Source organism: Copadichromis virginalis, linkage group LG16, assembly GCF_057382275.1.
Source record: "Copadichromis virginalis isolate Kocher_CV1m ecotype Utaka linkage group LG16, C_Virginalis_male_GT1.1, whole genome shotgun sequence".
In the NCBI taxonomy this organism is placed as follows: domain Eukaryota; kingdom Metazoa; phylum Chordata; class Actinopteri; order Cichliformes; family Cichlidae; genus Copadichromis; species Copadichromis virginalis.
The window spans coordinates 8,369,245-8,389,238 of NC_140633.1; the positions used below are offsets into that span (position 1 = coordinate 8,369,245).

Here is a 19,994-nt window from a genome sequence, read left to right on the forward strand (position 1 = left end):
TTCAGCATAAGTAGACCAAGCAAGGAGTGAACAACAGGCCATAAACAAAAGACCTGTTATTACACCTGAACAACAAAAAATAATTATATGTAACAAAGGACGAGACAAAAAATGAAAATAAAAAAATGACATGCTCAACTCCAAACAATAACAGTTAAATGTGTAAACAGTTTAATGGATGCTAAACCATCAAAAAGCCAAACTATTAATGAGAATTTCATCATTTATTGACTATAACCTGGTGTCTGTTTTGTTTTTCTTATTGCCATATGATATTAAATACATTATATGTGTAACTGTGAGTTCTGATAAATGGAAACAGAATGACTAAACAGAAGTGACTGACAGCAACAATAAATATAAAGTTTACTTATATTTATTAAAAACATATCAAGAATTACAGTTTTGTCAGGAAAAAACAAGCAATGAATGACAACAAAGTCAACAAAACGGAGGAGCATTCAATAATAATAATAATAATAATAGTAATAATAATAATAATAATAATAATAATAATAAAGCATGAACCTCGTGGATTATAATGCACGTGTCTGCTTCACTGAAAATGAATGGAGAAGTCCGTTTAGTGCGTGTGTGTGTGTGGTCCTGTGGTGGAGGTGTGAGTGGGTGGAGAGACCTTATCCATCATCTGATACCTTCAAGCTCTCCCGGTAAACTCCAGCCCCTAATGCAGGAAGTCATAAATATGACTCACTGATGCGTTCATGTGCTGCTCGATACTGGGGACAATCCCAAACATGCGCTCTAACCGCACAGGCGCTTTGTTGAGCTGCGCTACAAAAGGAAACACAAATAAAGGAGTTCACATTTTACTAATAAATAAATACGTAAATAAAGCCAACGTGTGCGTTTTCTTTATATAAAGAACGTTTTCATTTGTAAAAGAAAAACTGAGTGCTTTTAGGGTTTTACTAGAGACCAAACAAAGCACTGAAATACAGGTTTTTGCCTCATTATAAAAACCTGGCCAAGAAGAACGTTTTTTAACTGCATAATAATAGACAGGCGACAAAAATACCCTTAAAAATAGTCCATTCAATATCGAGAATCAGTGTGTAGCAGCTACTTCACAAAAATTGTAACCTTGTAACCTAATTTTATTTTTCTTCTTTCATTTTGTATTTGTTTTTATTAAATGGAGTACTTTATACACATAAAAATGTCTAAAAATTGAAAACACATTTCTGTAATAAAAATCGGACACCGTACTGACTTTGCTTGGCAGAAATACCCGATTTTGTTTCATTTCAAGTAAGAAGAAACTCGAAAGGTGTGTTCAAGGAGAAATTATGACATTTCCGACAGCCTTGAATGCAGCAGACCCTCGGCGCGGTGAGGAGGTGCTGCAGTTTCAAACGGACTTTATTCCGTCCTCGGGCTCAGTGCGCGAGGCTGATAAGTTTTTACCCTGAAGAACATTTGCGGATTATTCTCGTGTTTTATTTCGTTTTCCCTCCTAGAGAAGTGCAACAGGTGCGGCAGAGGGGACACTTTTAAAAGTTTGAAAATAATGCTGCTGACGGAATAAACCAGCCCGAGAGGACACGACAAGTGGATTTTACGCACCGAGCTTCGTGCGCTGGAGACAGCCACACGTTTGTCGTACACCGGAGAACCGCTCTTTGCTCTGTGTTTGTTCACGTTGTCACGGACATTTTCTACTTCATGATGCCACTTTTTCTGGCGTCTGTGAATTATCGGAAGGAAACGGTGTAAAAACAAAAACAAAAAAACAACAACGACAACAACAACAAAATGTTAAATTTAGTGGAACGTGACAGCCGGAGATGAACTTTCTCCGTAATGATTGCAGGAGCTCTGGTGAATGATTGACAGCTGCTCGCAGGATCAACTGGATTTACCGTCAGACTTCAGCTTATGCTTTAACCATTAAGAGGCTGTTTATGTCCAGATTTATTCACCAGAAGAAGAAAGTTCTCAGTCAGGTTTCTGAGATGACCATGCAGTAAAAGGACTCTTGTATTAGATTTCTTCGTTAAATGACTCCAAATGAATCGTTGTGAATTTTAATATTTATTTATGGCATCTACAGTGAGACACATGCCGTGGCCCCTCATAATGCTGCTGCTGCTGCTCCTCCACTCCCCTGGCTTCACATTAGGTGCTTCTAAGGATCTGGTGTGTGAGCCCATAACTGTGCCCATGTGTCGGGGCATTGGTTACAACCTGACCCACATGCCCAATCAGTTTAACCACGACACCCAGGAAGAGGTGGGCCTGGAGGTCCACCAGTTCTGGCCCCTGGTCCGGATCCGCTGCTCCCCGGACTTACTCTTCTTCCTGTGCAGCATGTACACACCAATCTGCCTGCCAGACTACCGCAAGCCGCTCCCACCCTGCCGCTCGGTGTGTGAACGAGCCAAACGGGGCTGCTCGCCTCTCATGAGTCAGTATGGCTTTGAGTGGCCCGAGAGGATGAGCTGTGAGCAGCTGCCACAGCTAGGGGACGAGACCCTGTGCATGGACCAGAACAGCAGCGAGACCACCACCCTGGCTCCCCCGTTCCCCAAGCCCACCCCTAAGGGCAGGACTAGACCGCCGAGCCCCCCGCAGTGCGACAGGGAGTGCCGCTGCAGAGAGCCGCTGATCCCCATCATGAGGGAGTCTCACAGCCTGTATGGCCGGGTCCAGACTGGCCCACAGCTCAACTGCGCCCAGCCCTGCCACCTGCCTTTCTTCTCGCCAGATGAGCACGCCTTTACTAGCTTCTGGGTGGGACTGTGGTCGGTGCTGTGCTTCATCTCCACCTTGACAACCGTTGCCACCTTTCTCATTGACATGGAACGCTTCAAGTACCCAGAGAGGCCCATCATCTTCCTGGCTGCCTGCTACCTCTTTGTCTCCTTGGGTTACATCATCCGGCTGGTGGCAGGTCACGAGCGAGTGGCGTGTGGCGCCAGCGGCGACCACCTGCACATCCTCTATGACACCAACGGCCCCGCTCTCTGCACCCTCGTCTTCTTGCTGGTGTACTTCTTCGGCATGGCCAGCTCCATCTGGTGGGTGGTGCTGTCCTTCACCTGGTTTCTGGCCGCAGGGATGAAGTGGGGCAGCGAGGCCATCGCGGGATACTCACAGTATTTCCACCTCGCCGCTTGGCTCATCCCCAGCGTCAAGACCATCGTGGTGCTGGCTCTCAGCTCTGTGGACGGGGACCCTGTGGCTGGAATCTGCTATGTGGGGAACCAGAGTCTGGAGAATCTGAGGGGATTTGTGCTCGCACCTCTTGTGGTTTACCTCTTCACCGGATCGCTTTTCTTACTCGCCGGCTTTGTTTCTCTGTTCCGCATCAGGAGCATCATCAAGCAAGGTGGCACCAAGACGGACAAACTGGAGCGGCTGATGATTCGCATCGGGCTCTTTACGGTGCTGTACACTGTCCCCGCCACTATTGTGGTGGCCTGCCTGGTGTATGAGCAGCACTACCGGCCTGGCTGGGAGCGAGCTTTGGCCTGCCTCTGCCCGTCCGAACGCCAGCGCTTGGGACTAGGCCCGGACTACGCCGTCTTCATGCTCAAATATTTCATGTGCTTAGTGGTGGGCATCACCTCAGGAGTCTGGATTTGGTCGGGAAAAACTTTAGAGTCCTGGAGGAGGTTTGTGGCTCGATGCTGTCCCTGTTGGCCACAGAAAGCCACCGCTCCACCCTCCATGTACAGTGAGGCCAGTACTGCTTTAACTGGACATACTGGAACTGGGCTGACATCAGGGATCTACCATAAAGCTGTTCCGCCTCATATATGAGCTTTTAAGAGGACTCGTGTACAGCCACATCTCCCAGTATCCAAACACAGACTGGGATTGTGGACATATATCAGAACTGTGAGCTAGAACTGCTTTCCTTGGACGTAGAGCTCAAACCTTTGACTGAACTTGACTGTCACTGAGGAACTAACCTTTGAGTTAAATGGATCCATAATGGAGTCCCACATGCTTCTCCTCATCCTGAGCACTGACAGAGAGAGAGAAAAAAACACATATTTATTTATGTATATATTGTACAAATATTTGGTGTTTAAAAAAAAAAAGATAACATGCCATATATTTAGTTTCTAACCAGCTGATGCCACTGCCACAATCGTAAGTGTAAGACGCCAGAAAAACAAATCAGATTTGAGCTGTATACACTCGTGTATAAATGTGCTGTAGTATGTCAGTGTCTGAGTGAATTGTTTTGTATGGTTACAAACTGAAGGTGGGAAAAGGTCCTTATGTTGCTTTTTCCCAAAACCAGAGATGAAATTCTTTGAAAGTCTTTTTCTCATTTTAACTGTCTCGTTAAATCACTAAAGTTTCTGTGGGGGGGAATCTAGTTTTGTTCATGTATTGTGAACCAATGCACAATGTTTATGTTAAAGATACAGGATGAAACTTCAGCCCCATCTGCTGGTTCAAAGGGGACCTGCTCACCCCCCACATCACCCCCAACAGATGAACATTAGACCACAGACCCATCTGAATTTTGTTCGTAGCTGTTGAAAAACATTAATAGCATAAATGACCAATTAATGATTATTCTGTGGTGCCCTGACCTCAGCTCAGTGACCTCTAGAGGTCCTTGGACCTCACTTTGAGAACCACAAAGTGATTTTTATAGCAGTATTTTGCCAGAACAAACAGATGTTAGGGTTAGACTCTGTACAGTAAAGGTCACCTTAGACTCTGGAAAACTGAACTAGCCACGTTTAACAAATAACCAAGACATAGTTTAATCCATAGTTTAAATCTATAGAAGTAAAAAGTAACAATTTAAATTTTCCCAGGTTGTTATTTATCTTGTTCTGTTTGGGATTTGGACTGCTGGATGAAGAAAACAAGCACTTTGAAAAATCTTCTTTTTGAACAATGTCACAATTTAAAAGCTCTTTTGCTTAATAGTTAATTAACTGAGGAACTTAGAATGTGCCTGTATTTTGAGTTTTTCTCATGTAAGTAAGAACCAAACCCTCCTATGTTGAATGGATCTGTGGTCTAATGTAAGTTATCTGTTTGACAACTTGATAAAAACTGACTTTCAGAAGTCACACTCACTGCACGGTGTACAGTTTACCCAGAAAAGTGTGCGTGTGTGGAGGGTGGGGATGGGAAAGAGAGACAGAGAGTGCTAAAGACAACAAAATGAATGACGGTGGACGAGAACAACATGAAATCCGTCTCAGTGCAGTGCTGCAGCGCTAATGCAGAACTGACTGGACCTGTGACGTTCTGTAATATTTCCATTCATTGTTGATGGTCATTTGTGTTGTTTAGATTACCGTGTGTCCCACATGCTAGATAGCTCTAATTTATTAGTCTGATGTGTGTGAAGGAAATGATTGTATGAGTGATGATGAATGCCAAAAAAAAGAAATGCTCCTAAAACTGATGTGTAGATTAAAGAGTACATGTTGGGTTTTTTCAGTTTTTACATTGACAGACCTCCTCAAAGGACGTTGATAAAATACTGTAGATTTTGATTCATGTTGTGGAATTAAAAGTGTTGGATCTTGAACGTTGTGCACTGCTTTTTGACTGTGTATGAAGCCCTAAAACATTAACTGACTGCTGAAGAGTGCGCACGAGAGCGCAAAGTTCAACTAGGAAGAAATTAGTTGTTCAGTAACCTGATTTGGAAGTTCTTGCATTCACTAATAATGGCAGTATAGTGGATGTGTAACCATTTGCTGCCCTGTTTATGACAAATTTGTGGAAATACACAACTATTCTACGAAGTCTCACCTACTTCTTGCAAGAGGGTTTCCTTGAATAGATTGCTGATCTCTTGGAATGTGTTGTCACATTGTAGCACCACCCTACATCGTTAAACGTCACAACAAGACACCTATTCATTCTTCATTCATTCCTTCAGCCAGACATATGTAAATATCAGATGTATGTGAGTAATTGTTACTGATAGCAAGCTGAAAATGCAGCACTTGACCTGAGGGACATTAGAATTTAACAGAAAAATAATGAAGTCCAATGTGTTGGAAGTAAACCATGTGTGGTTTGATGTGGCTTAGATACAGTGTTACAACAGTATTCAACGTATAATCAGGTACTTTTTGGGGGGTGAAAATAACTTTAGAGACAATACAGTTGACGGGAATGTCTGTCTTTAAATAATCCAGGAAGCTATCAGCTGACTAAAAGCAAGATACTTGCTATTGTATAAATAAATCTACTATTGTATGAATTCTATCTGTTCACTTTCAATATGCACACAGTCCTGTTACACACACTGAAAGCATTTAGGCATGTAGACATGGTCAAGACCACCTACAGTTTAAAGCAACAGTAACTTCCATAACTGCTCATTACAGCCAAGGTGTGCAGAAGAGCAGCTTTCAACAGAAGACCACACCAGGTATCACTGCTGTCAGCTAAGAACAGGAAACTGAGGTTATGATTTATATGGATTACCAAAATTGGACAATTGCAAAATTAGGATAGTAGGGTCAGAACATAAACATGAAAGCATGGATCAGTGCTGCCTTGTATAAGAGGTTCAGGCTGCTGGTGGTGTAATAGTGTGAGAAATGTATTTTCTTGGCACACTTTGGGTCCTTTACTGTCAACTGAGCATTGTTTAAATGCTGCAGCCTATCTGAGTATTGCTGATGAGCAAATCCATCTTATCCCACACCACATCACAAAAATCAAATCTCAGAACTGGTTTGTTGAACATCACATCACGGTAATCAAATGGCCTCCACAGTCACTGGATGTCAGTCCAACAGAGCACCTTTGGGATGCGGTGGTACAGGAGATTCACATCATGGATGTTCAGCTGACATCTACAGCAACCCTGTGATGCTGTCATGTCAACATGGACCAAAATTTCTGAAGAATGTTTCCAGCACCTTGTTGAATCTTTGCTATGTGGAATTCAGACAGTTCTAAAGACAAAAGGTGGTAGTAGTACTTTAGTGTCAAGTGAGTGTATATTGTTATGCCACTGAAAGCAACAAAGGATAGATTCAAAAGATGCATTTAACAAACTTTTGCCTATACTTGCAGTACAGTTAACAGAAATTTGCAGAAAACAAGTGCTTTCATATGATCTTTAGATATTTATGCAATCAGAATGATTTATCTAACTCAACTAAGAAAAACTTGTTTCAATTTCACCACTGACAAAAAGAGCCTCATATATATGTTTACAATTTGAACTGCTTCCTTAAAAAAAAAAAAGTAGATAAACTGCTTAAACTGGTTTACAATTCAACCATGTAGCCACACCTGTTTCTCAGTGTACTCCTAGTGCGAAGTATCAGCTCTACTTTGGACTGCTTGCGTTCTGTGTAACGGTTAGAATCAAATCAAAATGTATTTATATAGCACATATTAAAAACAACAAAGTTGACCATAGTGCTTCACAGTCAGTGAAAGCATGAGACAATTAAAACAAAACAATAAGAAAACAGGGCAGGAAACCATAGGTGACAGCAGAACAAGCCAGATAACAGCCAACTAGTTAGAATCAAAAACCAAAGTACAAAGATATGTTTTAAGACATGATTTAAAAGACTGGATAGACTCAGCAGTACGAATATGAACAGGGAGGTTATTCCAGAGTCTGGGTGCTACTGTTGCAAAGGCTCGGTCACACCTAGGTTGTGCTAGGAGCATCTGATTGGATGATCTTAAGTGCTCTATTGGGATTGTACAAATGGAGGAGTTCGGAAAGATAGCTGGGCACCAAATTATTTATAATTTTAAAAGTGAACAAAAGAATTTTAAAATCTACATATTTAACAGGGAGCCAATGTAAGTTGGCTAAAATTGGAGTGATGTGTTCATAGCTTCTAGTACCTGTTAAGAGACGTGCAGCTGCATGTCTGTAAAAACCAAGGAATTACAATAGGAGCGATTCTCTGATTCCCTCACAACTGTGGGCTGTTTTTGATTTAGATATCATAATGCCAGCTAAGGTTAATGAATGGCGCATGTTGTGTTTTTCTAATATTCGGCTATAACACAGTGTTTAAACTGAACTCTGGGAAGTCAGGCTCAATATTCTCAACAATGTTTAGAACTTAGCTGATCATAAAGACACAATATAAAAGACAATAAACCACATTTGTTACATGATTAGTGTTTATTTAAAATACTCCATCTGCAAATGTTTTTTTTTTTCAATTAAAAACAAGACAAACTTCACAGCTAGAAGCCTACATAGTAAGCAAAAGAGAAGGGGAGCATCCATCAGTTTGTTTTCCCCCTCAGTATCTGTGTAGTGTGTTCCAAACCTTAGGCTGGATGGGTGCTTGGACAAGAACAACACTGGTGATCTGATGGGGGGCGGGGGGTGGGGCGGTGGGAATGAGGATCTAAGGAACTTAATACTGAGGCTGACCTGCATATACCCAACTTCCATATGGAGCCATTAATTTTCAAATACTGATCCAGAGTCAGTAAACAGCCTTGTTTGATCACCCGTGGTATACACAACTTAACACCAAATTGCAAATGGCACTCCTGATTTTCCTGTCACAAAACAGCTGACTGAGAAGACGTCAGCCAGCTCCCACACAGTGATAACAGCTCAGTGTCTTGTAATATGAGACATGGTGGATGTTCAATCCTGATGGACAGAAAAATGTACTCGAAACATATCGACAGTAAACATGTCTGAGTTACAGTCGCCACAGTAACTTCTGGTATTAAATCTAATTTACAACAAAGATCATTTTGCATTTTTTTTTGTGGCTAAAGGAAAAAAAAGATACATTTGGTGAAAGTTTATATTTATATACTGTTAAGGAATCCCAGGAAATGACCAACCAACATTAACTTGCTATAGCACTCAAGCATGATTTCAATCTTCATTAACAACAACCAAAAAAACCAAAAAAAACAATTCGCCACATCTGAACAATTAACATTTGCTGGTTTTGGTCTTTCGTGGAATACGGTGACAGTAACAACAAATATAACTCACCACTCTCTTCATCCTTTAAGGCTGCATGAAGTAATTCAAACACTTTTGTAGAAAAGAAAAAAATAGAAACTAAAGTGTATTTCAGACAGATGATGAACTCAATCATTCATGTTCAATGTGTTCTCTCAGAAGTGATAGACATAACAAATAAATAAAGGACTTGTAAAAACAACAGTCAAATGATAATGCTTCAGATAAGGTAAACACCTTTAATTTAACAATCACGCACGTCTACAGCTGTAATGTAAATTACCGTGTGGACAGGTCATACAGTGGCATTTTGTCCTTGCCTGATAACTCTGTGGGTAATGCTTTCTGGGGCTGGCTGTGGGTTAGCTGAACTTTGGAGGTCAGAGGGCAGCAGTCTATGAGAGCACAGCATTGGAGCGTCGTATACCTATCAGGTTGTCGGCGCTGAGAGATCGCCTCATTGCGGCTCGACTGAGGTCCTTGTACTTGTCTTCACATAGTCTTGAAATGGCCTGGAGGAGCATTATCAAAGCACAATTACTCAAAAGTCACACACAGATGGACTAGATCATTTTGATTTAACCAGGTGGTTTGAATTAAAGGTATCTAATGATTAGTAAATGATAAAACAGCCTTTGTTGCACTTTAAAAATCCAGGTCATGAGCAAAAAAGCTACATAAGAAATTTCTCAGACTGTTTTCAGAGGGTGGTTCTTCCTACTGTACTAATCACTAACACTTTTATTAGTTCAATTAAATCCTGCTTGTAAATGCCATAGAAACAGTTGCCAAAATAAACAGCCTTTAACTTGAGAATACAGAGTATCTACCAGCAACTCCTAATCCGAGGCAGCGGTAGATGAGTATTACAGACGGATGTTCTGTAGTCTCTGGAAGGAAGCTTACCTCTAGTTTCTGGGCACGCTGGTTGTTGAGGGGTTCCAGAGGGAAACTGAGGTTGTTGTCATCGGCCAGCTGTCGCAGGTCAAAGTAGTACTTGGCGTAGACGCTGGCTGGCACATTGATGTTAAATTGCAGAAGTTCCAGGAAGTGGCGCTCCATCTCATTCCTAGAGATCAGGAAGACACCTTAGGGTTATTCCCAACAGTCAAAACCTGGGACGTAATTTGGACTGTAAGGTATGAGTGTGTGTAAAAAATAGAGCCCATTTTTTCCCCTAGGAAAGAACAGCCTAGTCACCCAGTCTCAAAGTTAAAAAAAAAATTGCATTTTACATAATTTGTGACACAGTAGGAGACATTTGAAAAGATTTATCAGAATCACACTTGTTTTTGCAGCCTGCTTTTTGAAACTTCAAGCGGCTGGTTATGGATAGAGGTGGGCGTACCGATTCAAATATTAATAGTACTGTTGCTATTGCTGGTGGTTTTGGTATTGAATAGATACTTTGTGTCGCTTAAGTTCAGTATGTATCAACTGAATTGAGTTTTTTTTTATTTATTTTTTTTATTGTAATATAATAAAGAAAAACAAAATCACAACTTATTAACCATGACAAATGTCTATTTTTGTGTGGACTATCATGTTTATGTTATTTGTAGACTATAGCACATCTAAACAGCAGAAGCTGACAGAGGTGCTTTAAAGACAGACACATTTAAAATTCATGAAAAACTTCAGTGTGTTGTTGTTTTGATTTTTTTAATTATTGTGAAAACTGAAAATCTGTTATTTAGTGATCATTACAATTATGTTGAGAATTCACAAAAATGATGATGATTCATCCCAGAACTCATGACACGGTCTCTTCATTACATAAGCTGCCTTTATTGTATTATTGCAGCATGGTAGCACGGTGGTTAGCACTGTTGCCGCACAGCATGAAGTGAGTTCAATTCCACCATCATGCCGGGGTCTTTCTGTGTGGAGTTTGCATGTTCTCCCCGGGTACTCCGGCTTCCTCCCACCATCCAAAGACATGCAGCTTATGGGGATGGGTTAATTGATTAATCCACATTGCCCATAGGTGTGAATGTGAGTGCGAATGGTTGTCTGTGTCTATATGTGTTAGCCCTGCGGCAGACTGGCAGCCTGTCCAGGGTGTACCCTGCCTCTCGCCCTATGACAGCTGGGATAGGCTCCAGCGCCCCCCGCGACCCTGAAAAGGATAAGTGGAAGCGGATGGATGGATGGTACTGGCCCTGTATTTAGATGGTATCGGATCAATATTAAAATTTGCAGTATCACACAGCACTAGTTGTTGCGACAGCCTTGATTAGTAGCAGGTGGATGAGTAATATTTTGAAGTAAATAGTCAACTACAGTTGTGCATTAAGGGAATATTTAGCTTAGACAATTTCTCCTGCAAGCACAACATATGAAAGTTCCTAGTATACAATATCTTTTTAGTGAAAAGCCACTGTAAACTAATCCCCCAAAACAACCACTGCAAAAGTTCCTTTTTGTACTTGTTCACAGAAAAGGGGACCAGGGTCCAACTGACAGGTAAGAAACAACTTCTCAACAAGACATTTTGATGAGTTCTGCTCGTTTAGCAAGCAGCAGTGAAGACGACACGATTTGAAGAAACAAAAGCAGACAGGACAAACCTCTCTCTACACAAACTTTTATATTCAGTCGCTTTCAGCTTTAAAACTCATCTCTCAGAAGATGGAATCTGATATATCTTTATAAAGGGCTCACACTCACACGTGGGTAATCAGACATCCAGGCACTTAGCTGGAGTATCGCAGCTCATCCTTTTCAAGACTACAACCTCCATCATCCTTCCTCATCATCACAGTCACGAGTAAAATCTAAGGGAGGTGGTCACCAAGGAGACAGCATCCAGGATGCTTTGTTGGTCAGCAAAGGTGGTGAGAGCGAGTGTGTGAGTGTGTGTGTGATGTCTGGTCTCCCGGGGCAACTAATGGAGCGGGCGAGAGCCAGGACCATTATGTAGAAGCAGTGAGAGCACTTGAGACCCTCCTCTCCACTTCTCTCCGTCTCTGTTTCTCTCTCTCCCTCTACTCCTCTTCCCATCCCTCCATCCAGACCGGGCCGGGATCACAAAGACACTTCAGAGGAAGCAATGAAAACAGGGCACAGACAGGGTAGGTCAGACGTATGAGAGGGATGGGGGCTCGCAGAGAGAGCGCACACGCATCTTTCCAAATCACAAAAAAACAAGGAGGCACTTTCGACCTCTTTCACAAACACACGCATATGAGCGCGCACACACACGAAAAGCAATTGTAGGAAATAAAGCCTGGGTCTTCCAAGTGCAGCCTCTCGACTCTTATAGCCTGACAGACAGCACAGATTGCTGTGGCTTCTCTCCATCCCCGTATTTCATCTGTCTGCTTTAAGTGCATCCTTGTTGATGTATTCCTTTTATTTATTTATTTATTTATTGGTGATGATGGTAGTGGGGCGGATTGAGCATTATTAACAAACAATTTTCCTAGCTGGACAGCAAAAAACAAATAAATAAATTATTAAATCAACACATTTCTTCATTTTCTCATTGCATGTGCGTTTCCTGGAGCTTTCCCCACCTGAACATGCCAACAACCCACATTTTGGCACCCCAGAGTTCACCAAGAACAAACCCAAACAAGTACCCAATAAAGATTTTGGGTACTTGTATGTTCTCTCAACCTCTCAAACAGACCTGAGGATATCTGGAACAATGTTGATTCAGTGACAGCGGCATCTCTTTCCAAACCCAAAGGGGGAAATCAGCTTTGTACACAGGCTGAGTGCCACGGCCTTAGGAGGTTCTAAATGGGGACGGTGCTCTTCTTCCTAGCTGAATTTATCAAACACTTTCTTTCAAATTTAAGTGAAATGTCACAATTATGTTTCAGAAGCGATGTTCTGAAATTGTGCATCATATTCAAGCTTCTACCCACATCTTCTCTGGCTTTTCATTCCACTTACAAGTGCTTGAAACAGCTATTACCACATTTCATTTCTAGCATGTCTGCTAGCAAACTAGTTTTGACTGAATGCACTCTGATCGTGGTGCTTCACACGGGCCTGCAAGATACCAGTACAGCAGAATGAAAAGACTGTTTGGTTCCACAGTCGGTATGCTGTTTGATCAGTCAGCACCAGCAAAACAAGGATTTCCTTGATAAATTCACTCCTTCATTTGAATTGTTGTTATTCTAAACCCTTGAGTAAGATTTGCCTTGATATGTGTACTTAAAGCACTAAATCTGCTTTACATTCTTGGTAATATTTGACATTACTATTTTAACATGTATTTTCTGAACAAGTTGATTGATCTTCTCTACAGAAATTAGACTTCACCAAGGATGTGACTATATTAACAGGAAACAGGTTACTAAATCCAGTGGTTCTTTTACAGTCACCATGTTCTCATTTTTCAGATCACTTGTACAACTTACATGTCCTCCACAGTGATGTCTTTTAGGATCTGGCAGTAGTCGACATTCCACACAGCTTGGTCATCCCAGACTTTAGAAGCCAGTAAGATGGCTCCCAGGACAATACGCTTCCAGTTGGCGGGGCAGATATCAAGCTCAGCGTAGGTCAGCAGGCGCTCCAGGTACACCTTGAGGACGAAGAATGTTAAAAGCTTCAGAGGTTTTAATAATTCCTTTGCTAGTTCACTACAATTAGTCAGGAACAATAGTCTGGTTGTGTGTGTATCTGTACTGAGCAAAATCCCTATATGCACCTTCCAGACTACTTTTACAGTATGTAACCACACTGTATTTCTGTTCTAATAACAATGATTATGAGACAAGCCAACAGCCACAACAGCACCACTGCAAAACTACAAAGATGTGTTGTTGTTTTTTTGCCATTTTGAAAACAGAATACTGAGTTTTCATTTTTGCAACAGCTGAAAATAATAAATAAGCAAAACACTACTTTCCAAAATACCCAGCCTGTAGGATGATATAAACTGAAAGTAAATATAGGGATTGAGCTAGAAAAATTCGAGAATCCTACTCTGACAGCTCTGACTTAAGAGTGTCTTTTGTCTTCATACTGACGATCAACTGTCATTTCTGCTATTTGGGAAAACAGCATAAATGCAGGCGTTCACTGCCATCTGGTGGCCATTTAATACAACATCAAAGTACTCAACAACAAAAACCTCCACAGCTGTGTTCATGTCACTCAGGTTATCTTCAGTACAGACAAACACGATGCTGAGCACAACTTGAATTAATATCCACTTGGTGATCTTTGTGTGTTTGATTAAATTCTGATACTGTAGAAGTACACCATGGCATGAGCTCCATCCAAAAAAACAAAACAAAACAAAAAACAAACCCAGACAGAAATCAAAAACAATATAAAAAAAGGAAAAAGAATTAAAACATTATAAACACACTGGGTGAAATCAAATATGCAGTGTGCAATGCAATTACTGTTGTAAATGTGATAAATAAATCAAGACACCACTTACAAGAGTGACAATGGCACATTCTGCAGTCAGCTGTGCAGCACTGAACAGTGTCCTGACGAAGCGGTAGATCAGTTTGTGTTCTGGGTCTACATATGCGTAGTCATCAGGCACTGGCTCTCTCTGCATGAGGTGAAAAATACACACTTGTCTGACAGAAGCAACAAAGGTCTAACAACAATCAGGTCACATTTGTTTGTTTGGGGTTATTTTTTTGTAGCTCAGTAATTCATCTGAAAGTCTGGAGCCAAAAGCTGTGTGGAAACGCACCACAAAAAGCTGGATGTGTCAGGCATGATGCAATGATTACATTCTTAAGTATAGAAAATTGATTGGTGAAAAAGAAGCTGTACCATTTAGCTGCTGAAATCCATTATTAATGGAAACTGTAGAATAAGTTTAACAGTGAAATTTCTTTATTTTCCACTACGATAACTTCAGCTCTGCCAAAAGCACGCTGTAAGGCAGTGAAAAGAAACCACTTCTGCATCTTTATCGCAAATCTACAACTGAATGGAAGTCATTAATGCAGACCGCAAGAGAGGATGTTTTTCTTCCTCATTATGGGTTCTTTTTAAAACAGTGATTCACATCCCTTTTGTGATGCATCACAACTCTTAATAACTTGTGAAGTTTCTAGAAAAACGTGGCCCAAAGAAGACCGGTGGGCAGAGTGCCTACACATGTAAATGTGATGGGTCTTCATACTGACTCACATCAACATGAACGATGTGAGTCTACCACCATTATTGAGCTGGAGAGCTGGTTAATTTCATTAACATGCTCACCGACAAGGGGTGCAACTTCTCATCAAAGATGTCCAGTGACCTGTCCGAGTCCCTACAGCACAAGCAATACATCAGTCAATATACTTCACAGGCACACTAGTTTTAATAAAATAATCTGCCAAAAGTTACACGATAGTAATCAAATCCAACATTTACACATACCTGTTTTTGATGTGGTAGTATATTGCTAAAGTGACACTGAAAGAGAAAGAAAACCCCCCGATTAGTTTAATAGCTACAACCTCAGTGTGACACTAGCATCATGTGTGCATGTGTATTAGAGCTTATAGTGTGACAAAATATCTGACACATTCAGCGAGAAGGCTTCATTTAATCACACTCAGATAATCCTGATATAATGATCCACATTCACTGGACTAATGTCACTACAGATTATTGTCCTAAACGAGGGGAAACAACATGAGCTTTAGTCACGCATCTGTTTTCTAACACTCCAGGATTACTATGCTCTGATGTAACAGGACTTTGTTTTGAGGGAGGGACCTTTGGACAACACAGCCCTGTGTGTTTGTGTTTCTGAGAGACATTCTCACCATTTGATTGTGCTTTTGAGGTTTGGCTGGCTGACGGTGCTGTCGTCTATGAAGATGGTTGAACAGGAGCTGTATTTCTTTGAGAGTGGACCAGGGGACACCTTCACACATTTAAAAAAACAAAAAAATACAACACACAATTAACTGGTGTTCAGGGGACAGACGGTCACGCATGCTTCCTACATTTCCAATTTTTTGAAAGTTCTGTGTTATAATTGTTTTGTTTTAACAATATTTGTGGATCATCTTTGTTTAAATGTTTTCCTCGCTGAAAGTGATTCATTCACTGGCAATAAACGCAAATGAAGCCCTCTACAATATGAAATGTACAAGCTAATAGCCCATAAATTAAGTTCATAAGTTCCATTTAATTAGTTATATTAAAGTCACCATTAGGATATTAAAAACCAAGCTTAGTGTGATTGATTTTTTTTTTAAATATTAAAAGCAAAAATTTAATGTAAATTTTCAAAACACTTACATGACTGACATGGTTTATGTGGTTGCTTTTCCTCTTGTCTCGTACTGCAAAAGAATTAAAATGTTCAACAAAGACTAAAAGCAGCATCAATCACAGAAGACTAATTGTAATACCACAGCACTTAACAGCCTTTTCACACTCAAGAATCATGTAAAATAAATTATAGTTAGAAGAGTTTATTTACATTTGTTTAGATATTTTTCTGTAAATATAATACCATATATACTTATTCAACTATGTCTTGGACACATAACTCATAATGCATAGGTTAGCAAACCATTAAAAGTGATTTATTTTGTATTTTCCTTATAAAATTCTAAAAATCTTCTGAGACCCTTTCAAGTAATCGCCAACTTGGTTTTTTAAATGATACATCTTAGTCTTAAACTCTACAGTAAGAAAGTGATGAATTTTTAAAAGACACTTATGTATCTGCAGAGCAGCAGCTATAACAATAGGATCTATAACTAAGGTCTCAGCCAGGATAGAGTGTTGTAATTTCACCCAACAGTTACCGGTGCTGTTCTCTGAGGGTGTAGCCGATCATCTCACAACTAGGGGAGCTGGCAGGTTAAAGACCACTGAATTTCAAACATTTGCTCAAGTGAAAAGATGTGTGCATGTTTTCTGTTAACTGGGATTTAGATGAAGACAGTTTGTGTGAATCACTGCTGTGTGAGTGTCATGTTATGATTGCTCACCGTCTGTCTGGGACTTGCTAAGGAAGATGGTGCTTGCTCGGGCGTGGTCCGATGGATTAGACTCCAAGGCCAGCTCTGATACAACAAAAGGAAGAAAAGCATTTAAATGTTCATTATTAGTGGCTGGTGTGAAGCATTTAGCTCCTGTTTCTGCATTAATAAAGAAAGAAAAGAAAAACCATAAAGTTGTGAGCTAACAAAACCATCAAACACTTATAAGATCACACAGTGTATTTATGTAAATCATCATCATAAATAGTGGAGAATAATGTAATAAAGACAGTCTTTTAATTGTTTAAAGACAAACAAGACATGAAGCTCAGAACAGATTAGAGAGACTGGGAACCTGTTTGTGCTTATGTGTTGGAGGTTTAAAGCCTCCAACACATCTGACTTAGAAGAACTAAATGTAATCGTGTTGCCTGACAGGTGGATTGTGTGCAAAATTTCAATTAAAGCATTACAATTACAATGACCTTTACTCCTTAAATCCAATTTGCCCGAGTACTATTAGCAAATGCAACGGCATTACTGTCCAATTACTTTTTCAATTTACTGTACAAATACAGAGACTATCAAGGACACAAGCACTATGTTAAAACTTTTCACTACATTTAAAACAAAACCTCTGGTTTTCAAAACAACTTAGACATTAAACAGAGCACAAGTGTCATTAGTTTGATTTGCTGGCACTGGTTCATAGACGTCCACAACTTAGAAATCCATTTTCTCCAAATTCATGCAGACGGCACATTACATAAAATACAAGGGATTAGGTGATAGAAGCATTTGTTAAGGGAGTACCATAAGGAATGCACGACAGATTGCTGGCCTGTTTCCCCCCTCCCACTTTCACCCTGCCAACAGCTGGTTTCACAAACTGCACTCACAACTGTCCATAACCTCATAAATGGAATAAACTGTGCAAGCTGGGGAATCAATAAAGAGTGGCGACATAAGGACTGAGCTTGGCTCTACATCACACAGAAATATCTGAGATACTTTCCTGATCGGGGTCTGTACCACAGCATGAAATTACAGTGTGGGCATCAAAACTAAGAGGGGTACAACACTTAATATGTACTTTTTATTCTGTAACATTGTGTTCAACCACTACCTGCTTAAAGACACATTAAGATGAAGTTATTTCCTAAGGAATATGTAAATTTCATGCGTGAACATAAAAATGTCATGCAAAAAAAGAAAATACTAAACACAGTTGCCATTTGGGTTTGTTTTTGTGTGTGTGTGTGTCTCAGTTTCTTTATTTTTACCTTTTCAAGTTTCCCCACACAGTAGATTGCAGAAATTGATTCTAAGTAACCAAGATATCAAAAAGCTTGTTTTCACATTTGATGTCTAACTTTTGTATGTAATGCCAATTTGATCAATATAATGCAGTGGATAAATGGTGCCAAGAATGTCCTAATTAAAAAGGCCAGTTTTACCACTGGCATGGTAATAAATACAAAGAAGGTGTAACTAGGCAATAACCAAAGTGGGTGTGGTGTGTGCATGTTGTGAAACACTATTATTACTTAGTTCTTGGATGATCTTTCGCTTTCGATTCATCCCGTGGGTCAATATTAACAGAAGTTTGTGCATACATGATGTAGCCTGTATACAGTCATCAAAGTTTGCGTGTGTGCTTGGGAGTCACACAAAGATCATTCTGCTCTGTGCCAGTGGGTGGATTAGGATGAGCCTCCCTGTAAACAAACACATATGGGTGTAGTGTTTCACAGGCCCAGATACTGAAAAGTGAAACGGGGGTTAAAGCTATAAAGGAATCGTTAAGTGCTGGATGTCTGGCAGGCTCTTACCATCAGGGACCTCTCTGTCGCTTATGTGCTGCAGGTAGGGCACAGTGTCGTCGCTCACTTCGGTGCTGGTCTGGAACTCCTCCAGCCGCTCTGCCGGCAGTCTCGATGGCAGTTTGGGGCTCGACTCCGGAGACACGCAGCATGACACCGTATTCCCCATTCCAAACTGAGCGGAAGCTTCACACGATAGCAGCCAAATCCAAGTAGTGCAAATATATATAGCTAGCTGAGGTTAGCCTCCCTCGGCCTCATAAACATTACCAGGCTGCACTCAGTACAAGCACATTATCTTTGCTCTCCACCAATTCCCAGGAACTGCATTCCTGTCCATTTGTGGCTAAGTAGAGCAGCAGCCGGAGACCAAACAGCCAAAAGCTTTGCCTTTTAGTGGAAAGTCAGACTGGGCGTATGTAACAGTCGATATATTCTCGTCCTAACAAAAGCCGCTCTTAGTTTAAAGCAGCTGGTCCATTCATTCATTCAACATGCCAGAGTTTCGATGCTAAGTAGCCAACTAGCATTATAGCATGTTAGCTAACTAGTTAGCTCGGTTCGTTAACTTTTCTCTGCTCCTCATCAATTCAACTTTGTGGTACCAAGTAAATAAAACAGTCTCTTCAAAATGACCGTGTTACGTCTTCAAAATGTCACATTCCAGCAGACATATTTTACGAGACTTTCCGAGCAATCCCAGAGATGCCCTCTTGCAACTGAGCCCAGTGTGTCGACAAATCCAGTTCGAGGCTTTTGCGGCCTTCTTTGGAAAACAAAGAAAAAAAGGATAAAATTCTAAAAGACTAGCCAAGAAATTATCAATGGAGTTGCACTGACAAAGTCTTCTTCCGGTCCATCGTTAGACAACCAACTCTATTCACAATTCCGGACACCCCCATTTGAGTCTCCTCCCTGTCAGATTTGTGCCGTAGGTAGACGCCACTGCCACCATCTGTTGCCGGAGCTCCCAAACGGACAAGCCTTGGCACTGAACGTGGTAAGCCCGCCCACCTCGGAATTCCATGCATTACTATTGGCTAATAAATCAATGGGCGAGCATTTAAACCCTGCTAATTGGTTGTGAAGGCTGTCTATCAAAGAAGATTTAAACTCATGAAATGTAATTACAACGCTCCTATTTCACTGATCCACACCCTTTTTTGACAGTGAAAACCGAAGCCCATCCTCTATTGCACTACCTGTCACTCAGTGCATCTTTTGTTATTCAAACAACGCAATAAATTTGGATAGGCAAGCAGGGACTGTAAGTCAGGTGGTATATTTTTTTTAACATGCTACATTTGTTAAATC

The 19,994-nt window shown here is 40.8% G+C and overlaps 2 protein-coding genes across 2 annotated transcripts; one reads left to right on the plus strand and one right to left on the minus strand.

Annotated features, from left to right (window-relative positions):
• Window positions 1–1,358: 1,358 nt before the first annotated feature.
• fzd5 (frizzled class receptor 5) lies at window positions 1,359–4,106 on the plus strand. Its single transcript, XM_085435119.1, has one exon. It carries the CDS (start codon window positions 2,062–2,064, stop codon window positions 3,784–3,786), a length of 1,725 nt encoding a protein of 574 aa, XP_085291245.1. The 5' UTR covers window positions 1,359–2,061; the 3' UTR covers window positions 3,787–4,106.
• A 3,997-nt stretch (window positions 4,107–8,103) lies between these two features.
• On the minus strand, window positions 8,104–19,680 carry ccnyl1 (cyclin Y-like 1). Its single transcript, XM_085435120.1, has 10 exons — window positions 18,690–19,680; window positions 16,867–16,941; window positions 16,166–16,209; window positions 15,685–15,785; window positions 15,293–15,328; window positions 15,131–15,182; window positions 14,346–14,465; window positions 13,312–13,478; window positions 9,842–10,004; window positions 8,104–9,447 (listed from the first exon to the last, which is right to left on the minus strand). Exons 1-10 carry the CDS (start codon window positions 18,847–18,849, stop codon window positions 9,331–9,333), a joined length of 1,035 nt encoding a protein of 344 aa, XP_085291246.1. The 5' UTR covers window positions 18,850–19,680; the 3' UTR covers window positions 8,104–9,330.
• Between the last annotated feature and the right edge of the window lie 314 nt (window positions 19,681–19,994).